This window comes from Ascaphus truei, chromosome 19 (genome assembly GCF_040206685.1).
Source record: "Ascaphus truei isolate aAscTru1 chromosome 19, aAscTru1.hap1, whole genome shotgun sequence".
In the NCBI taxonomy this organism is placed as follows: Eukaryota; Metazoa; Chordata; class Amphibia; order Anura; family Ascaphidae; genus Ascaphus; species Ascaphus truei.
This window is the reverse complement of record NC_134501.1, coordinates 15,469,509-15,482,876: the sequence shown is the minus strand read 5'-3', so window position 1 is coordinate 15,482,876 and position 13,368 is coordinate 15,469,509. Positions and strand designations below refer to the sequence as shown.

At 40.9% G+C, this 13,368-nt stretch overlaps 1 protein-coding gene across 1 annotated transcript in view; it reads right to left on the bottom strand.

Annotated features, from left to right (window-relative positions):
* LOC142469937 (polycystin-1-like protein 2) overlaps window positions 1-13,368 on the bottom strand; it is a 62,289-nt gene that overhangs the window by 1,406 nt on the left and 47,515 nt on the right. Inside the window, exons 31-42 of the mRNA XM_075576725.1 lie at window positions 12,110-12,320; window positions 11,322-11,550; window positions 10,180-10,273; window positions 8,359-8,493; window positions 7,728-7,913; window positions 6,454-6,781; window positions 4,967-5,100; window positions 4,477-4,604; window positions 3,540-3,700; window positions 2,804-3,014; window positions 2,142-2,243; window positions 628-759 (exon numbers count right to left, since the gene is read on the bottom strand). Coding sequence (XP_075432840.1) covers window positions 628-759; window positions 2,142-2,243; window positions 2,804-3,014; window positions 3,540-3,700; window positions 4,477-4,604; window positions 4,967-5,100; window positions 6,454-6,781; window positions 7,728-7,913; window positions 8,359-8,493; window positions 10,180-10,273; window positions 11,322-11,550; window positions 12,110-12,320 — 2,051 coding nt within the window. The remainder of the gene's footprint in view (window positions 1-627; window positions 760-2,141; window positions 2,244-2,803; window positions 3,015-3,539; window positions 3,701-4,476; window positions 4,605-4,966; window positions 5,101-6,453; window positions 6,782-7,727; window positions 7,914-8,358; window positions 8,494-10,179; window positions 10,274-11,321; window positions 11,551-12,109; window positions 12,321-13,368) is intronic.

Below are 13,368 nucleotides of genomic sequence, written 5' to 3'. Positions count from 1 at the left end.
TACATGTATTATTCCCCATCTATACCAGCGGTGGAGAATAGAAAATTGACAATATGTAGGGCTGCAGCATTAGTTAGCTGGTGCCAATGAATTACCTCCAATTTACTAGTATTCTCATTATTTTAGAAACGGCAGTCTTCATTCATTTTGCATGTGTTCCTTATACTGTGTCACTCCAGAAATAGCTATTTTTAGTTTTTTTTTGTAAACGTAGCACAGGTGCAGTTGGCCCAGGAAAAAATAATGTTTTTACCATCTAAAAGATTAAATGTGTATTACAGTATATAACGTGTAAGGAGAATTTAATACAGGATGCCGGATATAAAGCATTGCTTGTTTATTTAAAGTATTCTGCAAACATATCAAAAACAAAAGATTTTTCCCAGATGATGTGCATATCATTTATATTTGTGAATGGGGCTTCTGGTCTCTTAGATCTCAGCTTCAGCACAGGTGGCTCAATAAGTCCCTTCTTCAGCACAGGTGGCTCAGTCTTTGACTGTCTTTGACTGAGCCACTGATTGAGCCTCCTGCGCTGAAGCTGGGATATCCTGAAAACCTGACCTGTTGAGGGGACTTGAGCCCCCCTGCCTTAGATGGTCAGACATGAGACGTTGGTCAGTGTACCTGGTGATGCTTCTGTTCCTCACTGAACGCAACCAGAATAACCGAGATGAAGAGATTCAGTACAACAAACGTCATGAAAATGATGCAAGATCCAATCAAGAAGGAGCCCAAAATGGGATTATAATCCAAAACCTAAACAATGGACAGGACAGAACGTTAGTTTGTCACATGTAGTGTAGCAGTAAAAGGATGAACTAACACACAATCTCAGCTGAAAGTGACCTGAATAATATTCCACTTCAAGTAAGGACATAACAAATATACATTCTACTAGTGTGGCCCCAATGACATTTCCCATCCCTGCAAGGAGACTTTGTATCCCGTAGGGGGAATCACTGTAATAATACATCCTCAAATAACAACACTATTGGATCCATTACTATTGATGCATAATATTAAGAGTCAGAGTTTATTTGCATACTCTAAATAATGAACCACTTTCATTGTTCTACAACTCATTAATATGTATTTGTTTTGCAACCATGGACACAGTGCCTAATACAAATGTAACCTGCCTTTGGGATTACTAGGGCCTTAAGGGGTTAACTATGTGGGCTCACACAGAGTAACGCCCCTTTCCTATCACATGGTGCTGGGGAGACTCAGCAAAAGTTAAGCCCCACCCCCCTCTGCTTGGAGACAGTGACATCACACTAGGCTATAAATAGAAAGGGGAAGCTTCTAGAAGGCAGATCCCAGGAGGAGGTGAAGGAGAGGGATCTAACTGTGAATAGATTATATATAGTTCCTATATTTAGGATAGGGTAAGGATTCCCTTGTATTGTTTTATAGTTAGGGAATTTACCCTGTTTATATAGAGTCCCACCAACATGGTCTTATACTAATCCCAAGGTATACAGAGAGACAGACTATGCCCAGAGGGGGCTCCACACGCCGCAGCCCATAGGCATAGACAAGCCCCACCGGAGAGTCCCTCGCTGGCTCTCACTCAGAAGGCCACATAGTGGCAGGCCGCCCTGAAGTGAGGAGGCTGATCACAGAGGGAATAGTACCAGGCCCATCAGGGGCCCTGTGGATATGGAGCGCTACCAGCGCTGCTGAGCAGAGAGACTCTGTAGAGTAGTTACAAAGCCTCAGCACCTTCCTAGCGTGCCGAGATGGGAGCTGCTAGGGAAGCCAAGCACAGAGTATAGGCCACGGACACTCCGTTGGAAATAAAAGATGGCCTCTGTATACTAAATGTGAGACTGTGCCTACAAGATAATAATAAAAGCTGCTGTTTACCAGTGCCCAGCCTGCACCCTGAATAAGGTAAGGCATCCTGAGTAGCTTTGCCACAGACCCTGATGTAACCCCACTAAGGGCTGGGCAGGGAAGTGTACACAAGCATATACAAAGCATTTCCTTTTCATTATAGAAATTTGCAGCAGTCAATAACTTTGCAACGCGTTTCTGGCCCCTCAGGTAGTAAAAAATGGTCAGAATGTGTCTGCCTACACACTGCTAACTCCGTATAAATACATGTCAAGAACAGAGCAGGACTTGCATCATACCTCCTCGTAGTTGAAGATTCCCAGCTGGAGGCTGACCATGGTTTTGGCCGAATCAAAAACAGTTTTGTAGGAATTAAGTTTCCAGCCGAATATCAGATTAGACTATAATCAGAAGGAAGAAATAGCCATTAATAAGATGTGTGTGTGTGTGTGTGTGTATATATAGGAAGAGTCTCTAATTTCTCATACAAACATCACCAAGGAGACCACAGATTAGGTGATTGGGACAGATTCGAAACGAGGATACTCTCAGCCAATATCATGATAGAACGTCACCAAATAGATCAGGCCATGCACAAAGCTGCCATTATTGGTGTCATTGATACATTACATTTATTTGATACATTGTTTACTGTGGTGCCATTCCATAAGACATCTACAGGTGAATGGCATGCAAGGTGTCGTCGGGCACCAGAAGATGTTTTATGGAATAGCACCACTCAGTAACATGGGCGGTTATGTTTTCTGAGTATTTGTAAAGGTGTGATTTATTATACCCAACTAACCCCGCCATTAATTTTAAACTTTGTTTCTTTTAACAAACATTTTATCATATAAATCTTTGTTTATCTCTCAAACTCTGTTTGCAGGGACTGCCCCGTTAATATGTACATAATGGCTTATATTGCACCAGATACATAATAGGACATTAGGGTACTCACAGCTATGGAATAGGCTAGGAACATGATTAGAATGACAGTGATAAATCCAGAGATGTCGCCCCAGGCTCTCCGGAGTGTTGATGTGATCATGTTAAGTTTGGGGTTCAGTCTCAAGAGATGCCACAATTTAATGGTAGACAGAAGCACGAGGAAAGCTATGAGATAGCCCAAGGCTGCATCAGCAGCTGCGGTCTCATTGAAACTTACAAACCTTCAAGAAAAGGAAACAGCAGCAGGGAATTAGAATGTAACTTCGGGAGTCTGCATAGTTCCTAATTTAATCTGTAACCTACCTGACTGTGTATGAACATTTGTCATAGAATAAACATTCATTTGGGATTGATAAACCCTGGAAAAGTACTGGGTTGAGGAATTACAATTAGTGTTAGAGTTTATTGGTTTAAATAAACTCATGTTCAATGTTTTTGATTATGATTGTATTACCACGACACAAGGCTTTTTATAGTAAGAGAAATAAAAAGATGTGTTTATATACATGGTATGATCCTCCAGCACTGAAGGTTGTTAATTTAGTAATATAATGCTATTAACCACTGGTAAATATGTTACTGGGGCCCATGTTACAAAGGATGTGTAATGTAACTATAATATAGGATAATCTTGGTGCTTATTTTGACCTTTCTAACCTCTTATCCCTTACAACAGCAGAAGTCCTAGTCCTAGTAGTGAATAGGTCAAAACAATAAGAAATAGTAAAAACACTTCAATAATTTACTCATCCTTGTGGTCCTGGTAATAACTGATGTCCCTTGCCCCAAGGATTGTCCTTTTCACAAAGACTGAGAGGGCACTCCAACTAATTAGGATTATTGCCAGTTCCAACAGGTTCCACTTGCTCCTAAAGTACCCCCATTTCAGTGCCCTCACGAGCTTCCCCTGGAAACGACAGATGGAGAATAATATCAGCTTTAAATCAGTTTACATGGTTTAGAGGGTTACCACATTTATATTTTTCCCTTTACCACCATAACATGGTAATAAACCTCATGGGGTAATTCTAAAGGGGCCGTTCAGCCATATACTTCAATGGAGAGACCACTTAGTCTATCAACTACATATGTGTGTCAATCCGTACTTATATCTGACCGACCTACCTTTTCTTAGTTTTAGTTAATTATGGAAACTCGGCACTAAAAATCCTGTTTTATGCGAGTACTGTGCTTATTCTCTATGTCTGTCCGCCTACCCCAGCCCCTGGGAGGTTGAGGACACTGGTATGTTGGCCACTATCAGTAGTATTCATAACACAGGTTGGGAAATGGGAACCACTGGTTTAAATGATACCAACAACGCAAAGGAATTAAATACAATTACGTCCGAAATTGATTATTTTGGTCACATGTAAAATAATGTATTAAGTAACTCATCCGATTGCTCCACAAGTCACACCCGATATTATTTGCTCAAGTCATTATTTCCCTGTTGAAGTTGTCAGTAGAGCAGAATATCGTATGATTCAGCAAACATCCTCAGGACTTTATCATGTAATGTTTGCCCGGACTGCATAATTACATCGTAGATAGTGTGGAAAAAAAGACATATGTCCATCAAGTTCAACCTATGTTACATTTAGATGAGAAACTTCTCATACTCTTCTAGGAAACGTCTGTACCAGTTACACAGCCACTCTGGGATGGATTTGCTCTCCTTACCTGCACTACCATGTAGTAAATAACAAAGAGGAAATAGATAACTTCCGCTGCGACAACAAAGATGTGTAACCCGTCAGTGAAGGAATAAAGCCGGACGCTCTGGAGATCTGTGTGGGTGAAGAAAGCCCCTAAGAGACAAGACAAGACCATTGATTACAATATGCACCTCATGTTATTTGGGTTATTGATCAATGACCAGTGGCTTCCAAACTGGGGCACAAATCTGCACAAGATTTATTAAGGGGAAAAACTGCCCCAGAAGGATTTTGCTTTTGTAAAATCTGGTGCTGTTCTTATTGCCGAGTTGGATGAATAGTTTCAGAAATGTTTTATTTTAGCCTGTAACAATCCACAGACTGCCACTGATAGCTCTGTTATTTATTAGTGTGCTCTGTAGTTATTATGTGTTCTGATGTAGAGAGAGAGAGAGTATTAGATACCCACACATACTCACTTATGGCTACAGTTCTTGTGAAAGTTGGACTCTTACCTAATGCATTTGTTTCGAACATAAGTCTGATGATGGAGAACAGGTTCACGTTGGCATTATAGATGGTGAACTCCACAAAGACAGCTCTGGTGTAAGTATCCAACCAGACATTACTGAAAAGACTCTGCAGAACTCTGAAAATCATACGGAAATGATAAGCTGACGACCAGGATCGATACACGGTACAATGTTATTGTGGCAAGCGGCTGTATTCATTCTGTTACAAATAATGCTATAGGAACAATTATTTAATTTTAATCTGTCAAAATTCTGGTTAAACCAAGAGCAAACTTGGACACACACACACACACACACTATAAATAAATATATAGTCATTAAAGATATTGCTGTGCTAATAAGAGATTTGGTACAGTTCTAAAAATGATAATTTTCTGGGCTAAAACAGTATTTTGTGCATCCTATGCAGCGGACTAACATCTTAACTATGCATAGATGTCACTGTATGTGAGCTTTATAGTGTTTGTTCAGAAGAGACTATTACAGTTAGAGATGCTCCCGTGACCCATTTTTTTTTTGTTTTGGTTCTGTTTTTGGATTTTAAATAGACACAGAAAAGCCCAATGCTACATCCAATGTGACAAAATATATAGTAAATAGTATATAGTTAAATAAATGAATAAACCTTCCCTACTTTAAAAAGTGGGGAGAGGTGAGCTTAAAACCTGGGAGGAGGGGCCATTAACCTCCAAACAACTGATGCCAGTTGAAAATTGTGTGTTTGTTTTTGGATTTTGTCAGAATATGTGAATTTCATCAGTTTTTATATAAAACAATAAAAGACATATTAAATAGATTTCAATTTTAATATTTATGAAATATATTTATATTGTAATACATTTATTAGATTTTATATATACATACAGTCACAAGTTCTGCACAATGGAGGTCTGTGCTGCGGTTTGGATTAATGATCAGGGGTTCACTCACCTCCAATGAAAAATGCCTTTTCATCAAGAGGAATCTAAATGTATATTTATTACTGCACCTCTGATTAGAAACCATCCATCTTAACCCTTTACTGCTGCGGCCGAGTTTATTCGAGCATTTGCCCGTTCTCGGCCGCAGCAGTAACCTGGCGCGCGCCGGAGGGTGCCGGGCGCGCGCCGAAGCAGCAGAAGAGCGCCCTCCGATCGGGGCGCTCTCCCTCCCGCTGCCGGGTCCGCCGGGTCCCCCGGAACCCCCTGCCGCCGTCCCCCACATCGCGGGACACCAGGGCTCCCTCGGGGAGCCCTGGACGCGCGTGCAGGGGGCGCAGGCACCCGATGACGCGTGACGCGCGGCACGCTGAGGGAGTGCGGCTAGCACGCCGGGGCATCCCCCGGCTTGTGGTGCTAGCCGTGCTCGGATTAAACGTGTCGGTAGTGTATCTGCCAGAGTGGCCTGCATTGCAGAGCGAGAGCTAATGTAAGCCCGCGAGCTGGCAGTACCTGTCTGTCGTACATTTGTGGCTATGTATAAATGGCTACCTGGATGCGTTTGTCCGATCATTTCCTAAATACACCACATAGCCTCCACCTCTGTAAGTGGTCAGTTTCCCCCAGGTTAGATGGCCTCGGAGTTTGGATTGTGTCTGATAGTGCCATGCAGAATCTGTGTCAGACGAGTTGGTTAAGGCAGAGATATTCCAGTGTACGTCATAGTGACCCATATCTTCGGCATCCAGAGAGTACGGGGCCCGGCAGTCTCGGATCGTACTCTGCAGCATATGAGATACAGGGCAAGACTCCTTCTTAACCCTGACCTGGCGGAGACGCGCGCTGCCAACAAGCTTGGAGTTGCCGTCAGTTACAAAGCCTAGATAACAAACAAATATAACAAAAAGCCATCATGTGGATTGAAATGAAATGTTATGGTTGAAGTGGCCACCGGAGCTGAACTCCAAGTATTTTAGAAGAGTATTTCTGAGATGTAAAGGGATCAAGCACAAATCTGGAGCACACACCATACTCCCAGACTCCTCTAGTGCAGTTGTGTTGTTATCGTTGTGCCAACACCTGAAGGTTTGAATGCAGAACAAAAACCACTGACCACAATACAGTACCTAAGCACTATACACATGGCTGGCACTATATAAAGATATACAGTACATACAATGACTAGAAGTGTATATTTTTTTAAATACGCAATAATACATAGGCATTTAAATGGAAGGAGATTTGAACTTGCTGTTAAATTGTTTATACTGCTTTTGTGTTGCACCTTTCTTACCCGTGTCTTATGGAATTTACCAATATGCAAATGCAACATGACCAGCTTTAAACTGCAGCACTTAAATTGCATTGAACTGGAGTTAGAAGGACAAAGAGATAAAACAGTCTGACTACACTTGTATGTTTTTCAAGGAGACTGAATGAACCGAAATAAAAATAAATGCAAAATATAGGGGCAAGGTTAAACGCCTACTAAAATGGAGCATTTTAATACTATATACGTGCTATCAGAGGGCTGGGGTTCCTTACAAACATCTGATCACAGACACGCTATTAGAGAAAGTTGGGCTTCCTTACAATGCATCTGATCTCAGACAAACAAGGTTTGTGATGATATACTTTTATTTTTGTGTTCGAATCTGCTGCAGGCTAATCACTGTAACACTGTATACTGTAAATAGAAGAATTCACACATACAAAGACAGACGCATTTTAAAACTTAATGGCCCAATATGTTGAAGGACTGGTTCTGGTTTCTCACTAATAATGTGTTTACGGAGACCTGCGTTTTGATAATGCGAATGTGGTACCTGGATAGCTTCCATATAAATTGTTCACCAAGGTTGAGTTTGCCCACGTAAAAAAATCCTGGTAGCTGAATACGTCATGAAGTCCATCGGTGAAACTGCTTTCGATGTGTTTATTGAGGTAGTAACAATTAGGGTCTCTCTGTCCGTAGGCAACTAGCAAAAGCATCCATAAAAACCCCAGGTAGGCTAGAAAACACAGAATGCAAGGAGCCGTGTTAAGCGCGGCATTTGGATGTGCAAATAAGGTGAAGCATGGTCAGATAATTTAACTGAAACCCCTTTGGTACTGGAGGAGCGTATTAATTTACGGGAGTGTTGAATGCTAAATAGATGACAGAGTGTCTCTAAATTGTGGATACAATATATATATATATATATATATATATATATATATATATATATATAATATATATATATATATATATATATATATATATATATATATATATATACATACAGTATGAGGCTTGGGAGTAAAATGGGATTTTGGTTTTGATTGTAATGATGTTTCCCAAGATTTGTCACAATTGACTAATATTACAGATGAAATCCCCTCAATAAATAATAGTTCCCGGATTTTGATATTTTCTAGACCAGACAGTCCCCATCTTTAGGTGCAGTGAGATATTACCCAGAATTTCCCGAATTAGGGCAAAGACTCTTTGCCCCTTCACGTAATTGTTCTTCATTTTGGCGATATCTGTAGGGGGAGGAGGTTGGTAGACGTTGCTGTCTCTGCGAGATCCCAGTAATGGATTAGGGTCACCTGCGGAAACACTACAGTGTGTAAAAAAATATATACACGTATCCTATTACTTCCCCATGCAAAATCAATCCTTCCATCCCTAAGTTTTGGTGTAGCATCTTTAAAAAAGGTCATCGATAGGCTGGGATATCGGTTTCCAACTGGTGTCCCACGTCCACCAAAATAATTAATAATGACAGATATTTTTTTTTAATGAAATTAACGCAAAAACATTACAAAAATATTCTACTTTATATTCTACCTTATACATTATGGGGGTCATTTATCAAAGTCTACCGGTTGCAAAACTAGGACCAAAAATGGCACACAAAGTAAAATAGTCCCGTTAAAATGAATGGGATTTTCTTGTTTGTTAAACCTGGTGCAGTATTTTCACACACTTTTTGTACTTGGGAAACTTTGATAAATGCTCCATATATGTGATATAGTAGAATGCAACTTCATTTAAGAGTGAATTGAAACTTAAAAATTGTTGGCAGATATGGATCACTTATATTAATAATAATATTAATAATAATAAAGATTTCCATTAAATAGAAACTATACAGACATAGTTAAAGTACAACACAGCACCACCTTGAGTGTTCTGTTGGTTGAAGGGACCTTAAGAAAATCAGATAAATTGTTTAAGAAGCAAGAAATCAGTATGATAATCGTCAGCTTTTTTATAAACCCGTGGACACTTAAACTCACTCAGATTGCCCATTTTCTACCTGCTGTCAAACCTTGAACCTCATTTCATCCCTGGCTTTTTATCATCCTGTTTAAGAGATTCTGGGTGTTTTTATGCGCATGAGAGTAGAAGAAGTTTTGAAAGTGTTCCATGGTTCTTAAAAGGCTGAGGGTCTCAGTTAAAGCTCCATTTTGCTCCGTTTTTGGTCAAGATTCCACATGGACTTCTTCAATAGGAAATTTCGTCTGGAAACGACCCTATTGGCAGTTTTGGCTGAACTAGAATAAGCCAATAAACCCTACTGGGCTATCAAGTGACCCAGGTGAGACTGACTCATAATCCGTTCTCTAAACTAAAGCATTGGAAATCAGTGAATCAGTTAAGGCTATTCTCTTATCTCCACTGGGGATATAGTTCTTTGACCTGTATAAGCTGAGGAAAAGTGGATTCCTGATCTGTTGTACTTTTGGTCTCTACAGAGGAATGCACATTTAGTGACAGGTATCACTTAAAGCTGAACTTTGGCAAATGTTTAACATTGTATTTAATATTATCTTTGACTTGATCTTAGATTTACCCACTTGTGTATTCACAGTACGCATTTCAGCACAAAACCTTTGACCCTCCCACATTGTGGCTCTATGCATTGCTGATTACTCCAGCAGCAAAGTCAGAGCAAACACTTCCTGGCTTTCACTTAACTTTTTTTTTTTTTTTCTTTAAATATGTACTAACGTTTTTCAAAGTGAAATACAAAAGCCCCACTGTAAATGAGGTGTAATAGAGAGAGCAGCGATTCAGTGATGAAGCATTGCAATATTTCAAGGTACCCACCACTATTCCTTTTATTAGAAAAAAAAAAAAGCAAAAGAAATCAAATTATTCATTTTTTATACACTAAATAGGCTTTTAACATCTTGCACTAACTCCCTACAAAGCACATAACAAGGATCAATTTGTCCTCTGGACGTGACTCTTTGCGGCAAAACGAAGACCAGAGAAGAAGTTCGTACCTGGTGCAGACAGTTCTCCCTTTACAGCCGTCTCCTCCTCATCTGGTTCTACTTTTTTCAAAACAAGTGCAAAAAAAGCTGCAAATCCCAATACCTAAAAAACAGAACAGATGTCACAGTCTACAGTAGTGTCGACTGATGGGACATTACTGGTGTGCTGGTGATTTTAATCATTTTAATACAGCCCAATTCTGTTAAATAAAAAGATGGCGCTTGTTGAAGCACATTTTTTTTAAATGTGCTCTATTTATTCTATATAAATAAGGAAAATGGTGTTAGTTTCAATTTGTACATGAAAAAAGTAGTTGTGCTCAGTGCCCCTAATAATAACCCCAATACCAGCACACGTCTACCTTCCACTTTGTTAGAAGTGTAAAACATGAGACGGGGCCCAAGTACAATCCTAATGAGAACACTTTTCTGGCCTGTGTGACTTAATGCTGCTATACATTCTGATGCAGAATCGTCCCATGAAAAATAAAGGGCATTGTATCATAAAGGTAGAAACTAGTTGCAGTAACAGTTATTTTTTCCTACACTGCCCAGTAAACATGCAATGGGGAGTCTTACTCGGGCTTCTCGGACTCACAGCAATGCATTGCTCTTTGGCCCGGCTCCACAAAGCTCTGTAAAATCACTTAACATCACATTAACGGTAATAGTGTATCTTTTAGGAACAATAACTGAACACTAAGCCATGTTTTCTCCAGTAAAGAGTATACTGTTAATTATAACGGACATTAGTGATGATATGCAAATGAGGCATTATCTTAACATCACCTGTCCACAAAAGGTTCGTTAATGTGGGAACTTGGCGTATGTTACTTGGAAGGTAACGTGACATTACGTCTGTGCTAACGAGATGTAGTTCAGACATTGTTTTTTTTGCATATACTGTAATTAGCTTTGCGGGTACCATGTTAACTCAGGGAACATGACGCCTGTTCCGGTTTTAGGTAACGCTACGTTCTGAGCCCGGATTTAATGGAGACTTGTGAATCCTGGCCAAAAAGGCTGATGTATCCGATGCCAACTTTATTAACAATGTGCCACAATACGGGACTAAAAGAAAACTATTTGTGCCAAGAGAAAACACAAACTTCAGACGGGACTTCTCATCTTTAGCACTTGAGCGGAGTTACTTTTAAAGGCTGCGTGATGAAGAGACTCTCAAAGAAAGAGATTGCCATTGAGATCAACCATTTGATGGAGCTGTCTTTGCCGTAGTGCAATCCATATAACATGGTGAAGAATCCAGATACACCGCTTGTGGCAGCCACAAGAAACCAGCCTATGAACGCAAACCACCAGGGCAGTCCCTTGGATGTGGTCTTCTTCCCATCCTCAGAAAGACTTCCTGTGGAAGAGCACCTGCAGATTATGGAGAGATGTAATGTTCCTTTTTTTTAATCTTTCATCTTCTAGAATAACATGAATAAGTTATCCAGTTACCTAAGTATCTTACTAATTACCACACAAAACCAAGTACATGCCAACTGAGATGATCCTCTCAAATGTAAAATAAAAAAAATCTGGATATTCTCAATTCTCCTACTAATGCCCCCTTACTTCTTGATGCCCGCGGGGGCAGTGGGCAACTCCAGTCCTCACGGGCCACCAACAGGTAAGGTTGTAAGGATATCCCTGCTTCAGCACAGGTGGCTGAATGGAAGACTGTGCTGAAGCAGGGATATCTTTAAAACTTGACCTGTTGGTGGCCCTTGAGGATGGGAGTTGGCCACTTCTTCTGACCAAGACGTTTTATGGGCCGCAGTTTCTCTGCATTACAACTTTGATCTGTTCTAATGATGCAGAAAAGACCAAATACAGAAAGGGTTACATAAGCCTCCTGTCTCAGTCACAAGAAAAAAGAAGGTTCCAACTCCTTTGCTGCCAGAGAGAAGGATGAAACAAACACATCACGTCTTACGCGTCACTGGAGGCGCTGGAGGCAACGAGTTGGTTTTCCAGTATTCCCTTCATATGTTGCACCTGCATCACAGCCTGGCTGTAACTCTGAGGTCCCAGGAATTCCAGCTTCCTCTCCACATGCTGGAGTTGTAGGTACAGGTAGCGGTTATGGTCACTGCGTGGAGGCCTCCCGCTCATCCTGTTGTCTGGCGTTGGGCTCCTGGACTCCTCTGAAAAGAAAACAAAGAACAACTAAGCTTTGCAATGATGCATAATGAAATAAGAGATTCCCAGGAGTCTGAATGCGCCGATACATTTAGGGTAAAAGATAACAAGATTGTATGAAATTCATTGGAGAAATATGTTTCAGGAAGAAGACTGGTCAGTGCTGTGTCTATCAAGGGTCTCAGATCGGAGCATCGATGCAAAAAACGACACAAATTCCATCATTTCCACTGTGCGTCAATGTGTCTGGGTGCTATGTATTATTATTATTATCTTTAGATTTGTATGGCGCCGTAGGAGACAAGTGCAGAGGTACAACCAGGGAGACATGTTTGGGGAAAATAAGCCAGGGCTTTTATTCAGCCGTAGCTTCCAACAATACATCTTTAAGGAAGCACACAGATAAACAAACATCCTATCCCTCAGGGCTTACTCACTTCCCAGTCCCTATCTGCAGGGCTGGGAGGATACGCCTCTTGCCAACCTCTGACCCCAAAGTCCAAAGAGGTACCTGTAAACAGGGGCCCTTTAGATCAGTGTCTGGGTTGGTGTCCATTGGGGGGGACAGGGGGGCACCCTATGGTGGGTTCCAGGGTCCTCTGCACCCTGGAATAGAGGGTCTGGTTTCTGGGAATCTCTTCTGGCAGCACAGTCCCTCTGTGCTCAGGACCCCCATGTAGTTTGTGCAGCACACATTTAAAGCCGCTTGATGAGCCAGGTGGAGACTGGACTAATGGACTCTAGCTACAATTAACCAGCTCCCTGCTGGACTCATCAGCTACAGACAGGCTCTATGTGTGCTGCCTTTTTTAAACCGGGGAAAGGCCCTGTCACCGGTGCCAACATATTCCGCAGCGCAGTACAATGTGGGGGCAAGGACAACATTGAACCACAAAGGAGTACATATATGTTAAGACAAACTGAGACGTGTACATGGAAAGAGAACAGAACCCAATATCAGAAACCTCCTATAGTAATTTACAAAAAAATAACATTTTATAGAAATGCAAAAACTCACAAATTAAAAACACATTAAAATCCTGAACTGAGCGC